Raw genomic sequence first — 14,374 nt, 5'->3', positions numbered from 1 at the left:
TTTTGTTCTCACCCAGCTTTCTTGTATCACCCAAGGAGAAGCAGCTCAGGAGACTAGAGCTGGCAGCGGTGCTAGAGCCAGGAATGACCGCATGAGCATGCCCCTGAGAAAGTGTGGGATTCTGGTCCACGAATATATCACTGGAGCCACTCCAAGGATTTTAGATTTGTTAGGAAATTGAGAGAAGCTGAGCTGGGCAGAAAGGACCTGAATGCCAGGGACCTATTTTGAGCACCAGGGGAATTGGTCTCCAGGGAAATTTTAGAACACTGACAAAGACATAATCACAAGGCTTCAGGAAGCCTATGTCCCAATGCCACAATTGTCCTGGACTCCCACTCTGCAAGGCAGCCTGGTCTCAGAAGCGAGTACCAGTTTTTCTCTTACAGGCCTCTTTCTGTACCCCAGGCATAATTTTTCTTTTTTTTGAGCCCCACATATGCACTGAGACTGGACAAAAGCTCTTTTATTTACTGACATTCCTTAGCCCTTCTCCTAGTCAGGAGACGGAAGTGTGAGGAGTTACTACGCTCTGACCCTGGGTGGACAGGAAACAAACGGTGTGGAGAGGATACCCAAAAAGTTGTGTGAAGAGGCATGAGTGGGGAAAGGGTCCGCAAAAGTACAATCTTTTCCCTGTCATCTGTTTCATGCCCATTTTTAAAACAAGATGTATAGTGACCGGCCTGCCTAAGATGTGGTAAAAGGATGGAGGCAAACAGGCTTTGATGTGTGAACTTCAGTCGACACACAGGACCCATGCTAATGGGTACTGTGCTGGTATCTGCAGTCCAGGGAGAACTCGAAAGTGGGAGGACTACCCCTAAGCCTCAAATGCATCCATACTTTTCCTGAGTTAACCGGTGGTGACATGGAATGAGGCTGGCGATGCCAAGTGTACAGGCACCAGAAGATGAGGCCAGCCCAGAAAGGTATATTGGCTTAGAAATGAGGCCGATGCTAAGAGCTTTTGGTACAGAGTGACAATGAAGGAGGGTTAGCTGGTCCCACAGCTCTTGAATAGGGTCAACCCTGCTCAGTTATTAGGCTCTTGGTGGAGAAAGCACAAGTGGCTCAGGGACTCTACCTAGGTGACATTGGCTCAAATCCCAAGAAAGGCATAGGAAAAAGGATGCTCGAGGAAAGTCTGTCTCCACTGCCTAAGACCTCTTAAGGATAGGGATGGGAGGTCTGTTTTCTAACAGATTAAAATTGTGACTGGAGTTAAAAAGAAGAGTAGCTGGTTAACCCTGTATCACCAGGGTCAGTCACACCATCAAGGACAGAGACAGCACCCTCACTGAGATGGACGCCATCGATGCTTCTGAAACTGGGATTCTTACAAGAAGAAGGGCAAATCAGGGTCAGTGTCAGGACGGGGCTACTTGCTTCTCTCTTCAGCACGTCCAGTGGACTGGGCAGCAGAAAGCACCTTTACTGAGTTAGTACCTTGGGGCGAAAGAAGTCGGCATCTTAGAAGAACTGAGTACCCAGAATGTAAAGCAAACCCCCTATAGATAAGAATATAAACACCTGTTGTCCATACTATAAGGATATTATAAACTTTCCACTAATGACTGATCTGAAGTCGGTATATTTTCTTTTCTTATCCTTTAATTATTGGTACATTTTAGTTTTCATACCTCACTCTCTTAATATTTTAATGATCATCTTCACTGTAATTATCTTCTACAAAATGTTCTTTGTTTCCTATGATGGAATTTGAAAAACATATATATAAATGTTTAGTAACAATTTTTTAGCCTATTGGTGAGAAAACCATTACCTTGCAGTTACACATTAGCATCACTAGGTGGCACTGCTGTGATCTTCAGTCAATTCCCTGTTTAGTTGGAGTGGGGATAATCTCAGAAACTTCATCTTCCTTTTGAGTAAATGCAATAGGCTGCATCATCTAACGTCTCTTCAACTATTGCCTTTTCTAGGGACACTCTCCCACCCATTCCTTACCTTAACTCTCGCCCCATTCCTTAGCTTGATGGTCATGAGAGGCCAACATTACATTCAAACTGTTTGGTTTGTGGCATAAGCTCCTCAGACACTGAGTGCCTCCTCTTTCTTCACTTTGTCGCAACACTGACTTGAGACTCTCACATTTAGGGGTTCGAAGTTTCATCCCTAACCCTTTCTTTCTTTGTTAATTCAGCTCTTACCTCAGTCCCTGTCTGTGGTTCTCACCTGACCTTGAAGGCTGAGTCTGGACATTCTGCTGGTATTTTCTCCTCACTGCCTCTTCAGGTGGTGGCTTCAGTGTTCCGCAGCAGAAGCAGCAGCAGCAGCAGCAGCAGCAACAGGTGAGCAGAGCACACAGGATGACGAGAGTCTAAAAGTTAGGAAAGAACAGACTCAGTCCAGCAGTTCTTACATGTTCCCATTCAAGCTCCCCTCCCTCAATCCCAGCACCCAAAATAGGGAGACAACAGAAGCATTCGTCCTAAGAGAGGAGGGTAAGGTGTCTCAGAGGCGGAGGGTCAACCCTCCTTCCTTATTCTTAAAAGACTAGGAAGAACTGTGTACCTTGAACCAACAACTATTCATCATAAAATAGTATCTGACGCCTTCTTCGCCAAAGTGATCATATATATATATTCCCAATGAGCCATGCTGGTTGTAGATTTTCCGCTTCTTAGGGTCACTCAGTATGGAGTGGGCTGTGTTGATCTCTTTGAATATTTCTGCTGCTTGAGCGTCCCCTGGATTCTTGTCTGGATGATACTTCAAGGCCAGTTTCCTACCCAGGCAATACCCAAAAGGAGGGTAGGGAGAGAATGGGTAGTGGCTGGGGAGGGAGAGTTAAGATGAATGACAGGAATTAAGTCTCTAGATAGTGAAGAAGGAATGCATAAGATGTGGTAAAAAGGATGGAGGTAAGTAGCCCAAATCTAAATTCCTTCCCATGCCACAGTGAAGAGGATGATTGCCCCATCTGGCTCTAAAGTGAAGGCTTAGGGATTTAAAAATGGGCCAGAAAGCAAGACAGAAAGAAAAGAGTTTAAGGGCGGGGGTGGGGGGGGTGGGGGAGGAGGGGGTTCAGGGTTTAATAAGGGGCAGAAGTCTGAACCTGTAGGACTTTTTGATGTCTTCAGGTGAGGCATCCTTCTTAAGCTCCAGCACTGCATAGAGGGTTGTCCCCTCTTTGGACAACCGGCGGGCTGCTTCATCCAAATGAGACATGATCTGGGTCAGAGGAGAAGAAGCATTTGTGAGAACTTACACATGAGGCCACAAAGAAATGAACCTCTAGTAACAAGAAACTCACTGCCTTCAGGGGCTAGGCTGGTAAATGACTACAAAAAGGACAGGTATAAGACAATAATGAGTGGGATCTGTGACTGACAGATCAGGTAACCAGAAAAGACATTCAAATTCAAATTTTAGGGAGGAAATCTCTCACATTTTCCAGTGTCCTTGAGCTATGCAGACCTTGGGACACCCCCACATACTACAGAGACATAAGCAAGGGGGGTCTCAACTTAGGAAGAGATTGATTTTGTCCAGAACTACTAGCCCCTTAAGTAAACAGCCCTGGTCTTGTCCAAACTCATTGTTGAGATTGAGAGATCAGTGCAGGCCCCAGCCCAACTGGTTGGGGTCAGGAATCGCTGAGATACACAATTCTCAAGGGAGAAACAATTCGGACCAAACCCTGAGCTGCCTAAGATAAATCAAGTGTCCAAAAGCCAGGCCAGAAAAAAGTGCTTGCAGCTAGGCCTGAGACTTCATTCTTCCCCCGGCCTCCCCTCTCAACCCATCCCACCACTGCTCTTCAGAGACAAGGGCAGTGGGGTTAACAGAAAGATGAAGAAGGAAGCGAAAAGGGAGTAGCTGTGGGGACCAACCATCAGGGCAACAGGGAGCAAGACCTTAGAGAGCAAGGAGAGCTTGGGAAGCTATGGCCCACTAGAACCAAGGCAACAAGTTCAGTAGTGAATGCCCTGGCTCCCCAGGTCCCTCCTGGCTATGAGGACTCCCTACTCGTGCTGCGGATCTACCTTGGTGTCCCTCTCTTCAGCACATAGGCCTTACACAACCTCCATCAGGGTGTAAAACTTCACACGGCCAGCGTCCTGCGGCCCACTGCGCTTGCGCACTGCGTCAACACTCCGAGTCGTTTATTGGCGCCGCTGGAAGTTATGGGAATTAAGGCTACGTGGGCCCTGGGACTTATTTTGCACACCGGAAGCCTGAGCGTAGGGATCTGCCGAGCGGCAGCAGGCCAAGGCGTCCTAGCATCTTTTCCAGCCTTTTCGCGGGTACGGCCTCCGTCAGAATCCCTGCTACTCCAGCGGAAGGCGATCACCTATTCTGGTCACAGTCTTAGCTCATCGACTCACTTAAGGAAAGATAATGGGCTTGCAAAATTCCCTGTGGCGTTGCGAAAGGTGTGGTTGCTGCACGCCTTTCTCAGGAGGTGTATTACCTTCCCAGTGTTCTTTTTCAGAATTTAGGGGTATCCGGTTGGTCTTTTCTTTCCCTTCCTCTTGGAAACTCCTTCAGGTCCTTTAAGACACACCTCAACTGTCAGTATTCCTGGGACTCCTCCGTCATTCCCCATGTTGTTCTCACTTGCTCTGTTAAAGCATTTATCTGATTATATTGTAATTATTAATTTACACGTTCCTTTAAAACAACATCTTGAACATTTCCAAAAGAATTTTTGTTGTTCAAAATTTTCCTTTAAGTACTATTCCATCATGAGGATGTACCATAATGTAATTATACATAATCCAGATTGGGTAGTGAAGTTGTTTCTAACCAATGATAGTGTAGTAACCTTATAATAAAAGTTCTTATCAATAAACCTTTAAATTAATATCCATTTTTCCCTTCGGGTTAGATTTCTGGAAGTGGAATTATTGGGTCAAAGGGAATTTTTTCAAGCCTCTTGATCCTTATTGCTAACTTTCTTCCCAGAAAGTTACCCAAAGTATCAATTTCCATCCCTTCTGCAGGATGTGAGAGCACCTCCTTCTATCTGGCCTCACTTCCTGTGATATTCTACAGGAGGTAGTGTTTGTACCACTTAAAATTTACCACTTTCGTGATGGTTTTCTTTAGAGAAGAGCACTCAATGGCTTCTATAACATGTAATTGAAAGAGTTTTATTAATTCCACAATATTTCTGTTACCCCTCTGGTGGCTTTTTCCACTCTCTTTTCTTTATTACAGTTATCCATGCACATTTACCTCCCATTCTAGGGTTTAAGTGGTAAATCAATACTCCACCCCTAGAGATGTGAGCCATCTGAGCAAAGCAACTAGGGAGTCCATATACAGCAGACACAATGACCACTGAATTAACTAATTTATTTCCATAGTTCTGTGATCAGGGCAGGAGGTAGAGATAAAAACCTTTGGCGTCACCCACCTAGTTCATAGGTTCTGGGTCAGATGAGTTTAGAAGTCAGTCACTTAAAGTGAAAGAATGAAAGCTGATTATTTTTTGGTGGTTTGTATGCCGAATTTCTCTAACTAATCTCCAACCTTTCATCACCATCGTGGGATGACAGAACTAGCAAAACAGAAGTTGTTTCTTCACTAGCACTGCGAAGAGAGAAGGCTTTAGAAGCGCAGTGCACTTACAATGAATTCCTTACCTCCCTCTGCAGGCCCAAGGTGGTGCGGCCCCCGCCTCTCATTCCCACTCAGTCAAATACCACTGTCTTTCTTGTTCTGGTCTCTGCCGCACTGTTTTCCTATCAGTTCTTTGAAGACACTGCATGCCTTCACACTTCAAGGGCCTTTGGCCACTCTGCTCCCTCTGCCTGGAAGACTCCTTCCCAGGACTCATCATCCTTTGTGGGTCTTAGCTTTGTGCCTCCTCGGAGAAGCCTTCTAAATGGAGTTCCACTCCTTTCTCTCCACCTCATAACGTCCTCACTATAATTTGTGAATATATGTTTATTTGTGTGTTGATTTGTTTAAGGTCTGCCTTCCCCGGCACACAGGGAACTCCAAAGGGCAGGGACTTTGTCTTTTTGTTCATCATTGTATCTGTAGTACCTAGAACCATGCCCGGTTTACAGTAACTGAATTAATGATTTGTTGAATGAGCCAAAGCAGAGGGAGCCCTCTGCTGGTCCAATGCAGGCCCGGAGGTTGGGCCACAGAATGAATTCCCTAAGACATTGGACAAGACTACAGGGCCCATCTTCCCTTATGTGGTCCTAGACAAGAGACACATGGTATAAAGAGAAAGAGGGCAGTGGGGGAGATGGTAATGGTGATTCTGAACTCCTTGTTTCTTGTTTATCTTAGCCTTCCTCCAGTTTCTGACACAGTTCCTGCAATATCGTAGGTGCTCAATAAATGTTGATTGATTGAATGAACCAGCAAACTTTTGTGTGCCTTTTCAGAAGCACTTTTACTTAATTATCTCCTTTGATCCTCACAACAACCCTGAGGGGTGGTATGATCACATCTCTGCTTTATAGAAGCGAACCCTGAGGAAAAGGGCAAATTAGGTGCTGAGAAGAATCAGTAAACATCTTTCACATCTTGCCAAAAGCTCCAGAATATTATTACTTCTTATCATTGCCCTCTGACATTCTAACTAATTCTAATTATAGTTCATGGCTCTTGAAATAGCCATTATCTTTAAGTTTCTGAGTCTCTGCTCTGACCGAAATGACACTGTAGCCAGTGCTGCAGAGATGCAAATAGAGCAGGCAAAAGGACTGGCATCCTTCGGCCAGAGGCGAGTCTCCACTTTGCCTTCACTTAGAAACATACCCCCTGCGATTCCGTTTCCTATGTACAAGGTCTCTTCTAACACCCAGCACAGAACCAGGAAGAACATACAAGCCAGGAGTCAGAAGCCCTAGATCTGAGTTCTGGCTCTGGCTCTAACGAGCTGTGCGATCTGGGACAAGGTACTTAATCTCTGAGTCTCATTCTCCTCTTCTGTAAAAACCTGTGTCATTTCCTCGGGTTGGTGTCAAGACTAAACTAGGTTTGGTTGTAAAAAATAATGGAGCAAATAATAACTATGCTAAAGAATGATTACAAACTAAAGCCTTTTCTGAAATCATTCGCCCTCCCGCCGTACCTTGAGTTAGAGGGATCTTCTAGTTTACTGCCTCACAGAGCCATTTGGTCTCTCCTAAAGGAAACCCTTATTTACCCACAAATAACTAAAGTTTTAGTCATATAGCTGGAGTACACACATACAGACAGCAGACATTAGCATATTTATACCCAAAATATCACGCTCTCAAACATATGCAGTAGGAGAGAGAGATCACAATTTGTCATACCCAACCACCAGGTTCTAGAATTGTGCAGTTTTCGAGCTGGAAGAGACCTCAGGGACTTAAATTTAATCCACTGTTTTCATTTTATAATTGAGGGAAGTGCAGCCCAGAGAGAATGATTGACCTGCTCAAGGTCAACCAGTGAAGCCTAGATCTAAGTCTTCTGACTCCGAGTTCAATGTCTATGCCATGACTGCTTCTCATTCACACCAGCTGTCTTTAAAATCTAGGTTAGAGACAGACCAAAGCTGTAGTTGACAGTCACCTCCTTTTATGGGTGATGTTAGGTAATGTCTCTCTTTATCTCTCCCCTAGTTGAAGGCATACATACAACATGTGACCAAAAAACACCATTGGCCTGGTTAATTTGCTGTCTTCCCCAGGGCAGACATCTTGGGATGGGAGGTGAAGGGCTATTGGCTAAAAAATCTGCTTTATACCCCTGTCCTCTCTGATCTGCAACCCCAGACTCTGCGGACATGAGGATAAGCTAACAGGGCAAACCTACGTCACCTGTGAAATGGCGATAATAGTGTCTACCTCTTAGTGTTGTAAAAAGGATTAAATATTTAATATGAACAGTGCTTGGCGCATGGTATGTGCTATATTATTTGTCATCATCGTCATATCACCATCATCATCATCATCATCATCATCATCATCATCATCATCATCCTGTCTATCCTATCCCTTCCCAATATTGTAAAGAAAGAAGTTGCTTTTCATTTTTTCTTTAGGAAAAAGGGAAAAATTAGGATTTTCCCTAAAAGAATATTTGAAAATTGTCCTTAGTATCCTTGCATCCTCTTTCTGCGTCCTTCTCTCAGCCTTTAGAACCCCCTTTTCTTGTTCGCCTACCCAGTGCCCTCATGCTGCTCACTGGGATTCAAAATATCCCCAAGCAGTCAGAACTCCAAAATTACCTTTCTCACGTCCCCTCTTTTAAAATTTCTAATAAAAATTATTATCTCCATAAAATGATCTCATCCTTAAGGGTTAGATGAAAAACAATTCAATTAAAACACTAGTTCAGCTTATAATAAGAAAGACTATAATACCTCATGCACTTAATTCTTAATAACACAAAAGGAATAACTGGTAGAATTTCAGGCAGTGTGACTAAATGAAGCGAAAAATATCAGGCTTCATTTTGGGGAGAGATTTTGGAACTTAAATAATGAGTGTATAATCCAGTGATGTTTGGGTTTGGGGCATCATTATCTTGCAAATAGTCATAATAATATAGAGAAACCCAGTGGTAACAACCAGTTTAGGGGCATAAGTTCAGATCTTCTTTCTGTTCAACTCCACCAGTTTCAAGTCTTTTCATTTCTGCAGCTCTGCAATATTCTGGTCTCCTCCACCACCCCTGGTAAGTTCTCTCTCTCCCTTGCTGGCTCCTCTTCCTTTGTCCACCTCCTGACTATGGATATTCTGCAGGGTTTGGTCTTTAAGCTCCTGCTGTGCTCTCTCCTCTTTTTCAGAGATCTAATCTATACCCATGGCTTCGGCTGTCACAACTATGCTTTAGAATCAGTTACGTATCACCCACATGCAAGTCTCCCACTGCCTCAAAACCATACTCTAAGATCTGAACTCATGATCTTGCCCCAAAACTGGTTGTTCCTCTTGGTTTCCCTATGTTAATGTTATGACTATTTCCAAGGTAATGATGCTCGAAACCCAAACATCCCTGGACTACGTACTCATTATTTCCCCCAAACGAAGGCCAAAAAGTCTTATTAATTTTTATAAGTAACTATTTCATTTGTCCCTTCTTTCAGCTCCCACAGCCTTGAAGCATCCCAGTTAAGGATTTTCATATCACACTGACTGTTGTCCTAGCCTCCTAACTGCTCTCTCTACTGCCAGTTTCATCCTGGATACACTACCAGATCAATATTCGTAAAGCGGTGCTTTGGTCATTATCACAGCCTACAAGATGTTCTAAAAACAACCTTTTAAATCTGGCAATGAACTCTACAACTCGATTCCAACTTACCCCTTCAAGTTTACTGTCTACTATTGCCCAAAAGCGAACCTTCCATAACAATCAGACTGGTCTTTTTCCCTCGCTAAATATTCCTGTTCTTCCTCACCTCTATATCATTGCTCTCACACCATTTCCTCTCATAAATTGTCCTTTTCATTAATCAATTCACTTACTCAACAAATATCTGTTAAACACTGCCCTACGCCTAGTACTCTGGATACAATTATAATTGGTCAAACTCTTTTTGTTCTCATAGATTATAACCTAGTGTAGAAGAAAGAGAATATCTTCAACAAATACTTATTGGGTGCTCTCATGTACCAGACACTGTTCTAGGTGCTGGTGATACAGCAGCATACAAAACAGACAAAAGGACATCATGACACTTAGATTCTGGTGAGAGGAGACAGACAGAAATAAAATAAGTAAAATGTATAGTATATTACATGATAATAATGCCTATAGAGAAACATAAAGCAGGGGGTGGAAATAGAGAATTTTTGAAGGGATGTTACAATTGTTAAAAGGATAAGAAGAGAGACTCTGAGAAGGCGATATTTGACCCAAGATCTGAAGCAGATCTCAGGTGAGTTGTGAAGGCAGCTAGCAGAGTGTATTACAGGTAGAGATGAGTAAATGCAAAGGCCCTGGGGTAGGAACTTGCCTGGTGTGTTGTAGGACTTGCACAAAGGCCAGAGTGGCTGGGGAGTGAAGTGGAAGAAGCATGAAGTGAGAGCAGAGTGGGCTAGATTGTGTAGGGCTTTGTAGGAAGCCCTGTGGAAGGCCTGTGGCTGACAGTGAGTGATGTGGAGAGTGACAAAATCTGGCCTACATTGCCAGGCCACTGGATTGAGAATAGACTATAGGGCAATAAAGACAGAAAAAAGAATACAACCTCGGAGGCTACTGCAGTAATCAAGAAGACAGAGGATGGTGGATTGGACAAGGGTGGGAGCAAGATTTGCTGACTGATTGGATATGGGGTAAAAATAGAGGAGTCAAAGATGACTCTAAGGTTTTTGCCTGAGCAAATGCATGGATGCAGTTAACATGTTATGACATGAGAAGACTGCTGAAAGAGAAGGTTGGGGACAGGGGTGACAATCGGGAGCTCAGTTTTAGACTAATGAACCTTGAGATGCCATTAGGCATTAAAAAGGAGAGGTCAAGCTAACATTTGGGTATTTGAGTTTGGAATTCAAGTGAGAGATCTGGGAATCAACATATGGATGCCTTTTTTAAGTTTCTTTTTTAATAGAAAATTTCAAACACATACAAAAATAGAATAGTACAATAATCCTCCATGCACCATCGCTTAGCTTCAACAACCAGTGCTTTCTGCTGTTTCTAGGTAGTATTTAAAGCCTTCAACTGGATGATATCTCCATGGAATGAGTGTGAAAAGGTAAGAGAAGAGGGTGACCAACTCCTGGACCACCCCAGCATTGAAATTTGAGAATATGAGGAACCAGCAAAGGAGACTGAAAACAGGCAGGCAATGAAGTAGGAGGAAAATCAGATATTGATATCCTGGAAGTCAAGTGAAGAAACAATTACTAAATAACGATTTAATTACAGCATAATAAGTACTAAGGAAGGAAAAGAAGTGTGCAGTAAGAATGTATACATAAGAACTAACCTAGTGTGGGCGTCAGGAAATGCCTCCCTGAGATGACATTTAAGCTGCAGCCCTACCTCATCCTCTCTTATCTCCAGCTAAAATCCTACTCCCTTCATCCTGGTTCCACTGACAATAGGCTCCTCCTTCCTAGGAAAGCTTTATGGAAGACTGTGTCAGCCTCTAGGGGGAGCCCAGGACACAGTGATGAGAAAGACAATTCCTGCCTTCAGGGAGCTTGTACTCTAGGAAGGAGAGACGGAAAAGCAAATGACTTCCTTACAGTGTGGTGAGTGCTACCATCACATAAGCACAGTGGGTCTTCAGAGCACCAGGTAGGGGCACATAGCCCATCTGGAGGGAGTCAGGAAAGGCTTCCTGGATGTAACACTTGAGCAGAGAGAATGGACCCCACACCCTTCAGCTTGGCTTGGACCTTGCCCACATGCTCGGATTCCAAATCGTGTCTGAGATCTATAGCTCAGACTAAATCCAGACCTCAGAGCTGGGCTTTGCTCTCCTTCTCTCCCAAAACAAACTGGTACAGCCTGAGTTCCCCTGAAGTCCCCTTCTGACCTGCTCTGCTACCTTCTTCTCTGGAAGCTGGCACTAAACCTGTCTTCCCGGGAATATCTAGGGTTCCCTGCCTCCATCAAGCCTTTGGGACTAAGAGTGGCCTAAGGACTTACTTTAGGGAAGATTGATACCTGAGGCAGGACAGAACAGGCAGTAATAGCATGTGGGTAAATCAGTAACACCTGCAGAATAGAAATCTCATGCAATCAGGTTAAAGCCTGGAGGGGAGGGACAAACGGCTATCTTGATCACCAGGCTTCCCAAACTGTGCTGGCAAGGAGCATGGCAGGAAATAAGTGTTCAGTAAACGTTGAATGAATAGTTCTTACAAGACTGCTGTTCCATACAGGGTACCAGCCCTAAGCTGTCCTTCTAACTGCTGCATAATTTTCCTAGCTCCTAGTCAGGTGCAGAATTGTCTTCCTCAGACCCGGCATTCAAGAGGACCCTTTGCAAAGATTTTCACACGGCCACTTAGTGGCTCTTTGAGAAACAGGTGCAAGCAGTCTGTTTCGCCGCCAGGCCTTTTTTGCATAAATTTTCAAGCAAAGGCAACTGTTGGTATTCTCCCCGCGGGTGTTCCCAGCTTCCTGAGGTAGCGCGTTCCAAGGCCTGACACCCAGGAAGCTGCTGCGGAGGGCAGCCCTGTAATCCAACTGTTCCGAGGCTCCTTTCCCTTCCCGCTTGCTCGCTCCCTGCTGGGTGGCGGGGAGGGTATGTGCTAACTTCTGCGCCTCCTCTCGGGTACCTGAGGCTGCTGTCTGTGCGCCGTGGGCTGCCCAGGAAGGGAAATCCCGGAGGAAGCCATTGTTACTATCACGTCCCCTGCTGTCGTCATCAGCTGAGGCGTGCCTAGGAAGCCCCTTCCCCGAATAGGGCCCTGCGATTTCTTCCTATCTTGAACTCTCCTGCCCAAGCCACTTCGGACGAGCTTACTACATCCGAACCCTGGAGTGCCCGGTGGCCCCTCCAGGTCCCAGCTCCAAGGCTCTTAGAACCCAGGAAGCCCCAGGCTGGGTGCTTAGCTTCGAAAACCGACGGCACCAGGAAGGACGTGCCTGGGTCCCTGGCATAGGCGGGCGGGGAGAGGAGTTCCACGCCAGCTATGACACGGGCCGACAAGGTGACCTTGGCCGGTGGTTTCCCCTCTCGCCACCCCAGTGTGCCCGGTAGAAAGAGCTGATGCCCAAAGCCTCTAGGGGACGTTGGAGGGAGAAAACCACATCCCCTCGTCCCAGAGTCCCCTCTCCCCGCGTGGGCTTTAGACTAGGCCTTGGGCAGAGTGTGGGGGGAGGGCGCCAGGGACAGGCTGGCGTGGGCCCCCGGCACCGCGTGGGTGAAGGCGCGGCGCAGAGGGCCCGCGCAGACCCTTTCATTCTTTGGTGCCTCACAGCTCCCCGGCTCAGTACGATCCCTTCGCACACGCCGCCCGCAAACCTTGGCACAAACCGCACTCTCCCCCGCCAGAACAGCCAGCCCGTGGCCCAGCTAGCTTGCCTAATCCGCTCAAGCCTCACCTCCTCCGCGAAGCTCTCCCGGGTTAACCCCATCACTTCCAACCACGTCATCTGACACGCGCGCCAGTTTTTCGTTTTCTGGAAATGCGCACGCGGTCTCATTGTATGGAATAATAATGTCCCTAAGTTCGGGATGCCCATGTGTTGGGAGGGCTGAGGTTGATGAGTCTCTTGACTGGGCTCCCAACCCCTCGCACTCTCCACGGTTCTCCATCCATGCTCTTGCCTCTCTTCCCCCCGACCCTCTGCTCCACAGAGTATCCACAGCTTGGAGTGCACAACCCATTCACCACCCACTTTTCATTTTGCGGTGGCGGTTGGTGTGAGGGGCAAGAGGGCGTTGAGTATAGGAAGCTTCAACTCCCGGCTCGGCCACCGACTTTGCTGCAAGTCATTCCTTTCCTTTGGGCTTCAGTTAAAATGAGGCAAAATGAGGTAATGCCCAGGGAAGGTGCTACAGGTTCGAGGTCAGGAATCACCTGCTGGCAAGCTGACCGCCGCCTCTCTCCAGGAACAGTGGCTTGTGACCCCAGAGAGGTGGCGTCACTCCTCCCTCCTCCAGCTGCTCCAGAAATCCGAGTGAGATTGGCACCCTTCAGTCACCAGTGCAGCGCCCTGAACCCAGAGGGAAAGAGGATGGGGTTCCAGCCCCCTACATTTTATTCACTGGCTGTAAGACCCTGGACACTTCTTTCTCTGGGACTCAGTTTACTCATCCAAAAAATAGGGATAATAATGGATCGAAGGAGAGCAGGAAGCTTTTTGTCATCCAACGTCTCTTGTATAAATGATAATGAACGGTATAGTGCTTGGCAGCAGATTTTGCTCACAAATTCTGACCCCACATCCTCCACAGAGTGTTTCTGGCCAGAGTCCCTGGAGTCCCTGGAGTTCTCCCAGATGTACCATACTGCTCACCCCACATTCTTCTGGTTCTCTCAAGATAGGTAATGGACCCACACCAGTTTCCGACTGTGTGGGGGGCTGGGGCCACAAAGTGATGGAGTGGCGGAAGTGGGGGACGCCTCCGCACGGGCATGCAAGGGACAGTGCTTCTTGGGTGAAGGCTGGTCAGGGAGGTTCCTAGACTCTAAGGTACTCGGCTTGCAACCGGTGGGCGGGGCTTGGGTGGGGCTGGGCTAGTCCACTGAGGGGGCGGGGTTACGGAGATGAGGCGTTCCCTAGAACCCGGCGGGGGCGCAGACGGCTCCCGCCGCCGCTACCTGGCTTTGGCGCGGGGCGATGGGGCTTTAGCTATGGGGACAGGGCTGCGGGGGCGGGGCTTAGGCGTGGGGGAGAAGCTGAAAAGCCTGGAGGCGGGGCTTAGGGAGCTCGCCCCACGCGGGGCGGGGCTCCAGCCGCCGCGGGATCTGCAGTTCAGACTCGCCACAGCCGC

General features: G+C 46.7%; 1 protein-coding gene across 2 annotated transcripts; it reads right to left on the bottom strand.

Moving 5' to 3' along the window:
• Positions 1 to 493: 493 nt before the first annotated feature.
• Positions 494 to 4,095, bottom strand: DNAJC5G (DnaJ heat shock protein family (Hsp40) member C5 gamma). 2 transcript variants are annotated; one of them, XM_016129008.2, is made up of 5 exons: positions 4,014 to 4,095; positions 3,083 to 3,198; positions 2,539 to 2,752; positions 2,200 to 2,344; positions 494 to 1,449 (listed from the first exon to the last, which is right to left on the bottom strand). In XM_016129008.2, the coding sequence occupies exons 2-5, from the start codon at positions 3,193 to 3,195 to the stop codon at positions 1,382 to 1,384; spliced, it is 540 nt and encodes a 179-aa protein (XP_015984494.1). In that variant the 5' UTR covers positions 3,196 to 3,198; positions 4,014 to 4,095; the 3' UTR covers positions 494 to 1,381. The 2 variants fall into 2 exon arrangements, with proteins under 2 accessions (XP_015984494.1, XP_036080713.1); XM_036224820.1 differs by lacking the exon at positions 494 to 1,449 and adding an exon at positions 1,575 to 1,710.
• Between the last annotated feature and the right edge of the window lie 10,279 nt (positions 4,096 to 14,374).

The sequence above is a fragment of the Rousettus aegyptiacus genome, unplaced genomic scaffold (genome assembly GCF_014176215.1).
Source record: "Rousettus aegyptiacus isolate mRouAeg1 unplaced genomic scaffold, mRouAeg1.p scaffold_m13_p_7, whole genome shotgun sequence".
In the NCBI taxonomy this organism is placed as follows: Eukaryota; Metazoa; Chordata; class Mammalia; order Chiroptera; family Pteropodidae; genus Rousettus; species Rousettus aegyptiacus.
This window is presented reverse-complemented; position numbering and strand designations above follow the sequence as displayed.

Coding starts and splice junctions, on each gene's coding strand:
- DNAJC5G (XM_016129008.2), bottom strand. CDS start 3,195: ATGTCTCATTTGGATGAAGCAGCCCGCCGGTTGTCCAAAGAGGGGACA. Junction 2,345..2,538: donor TGAATAGTTGTTGGTTCAAG/GTACACAGTTCT, acceptor CCTAACTTTTAG/ACTCTCGTCATCCTGTGTGC. Junction 1,450..2,199: donor GACTCAGCCTTCAAGGTCAG/GTGAGAACCACA, acceptor TTTCGCCCCAAG/GTACTAACTCAGTAAAGGTG.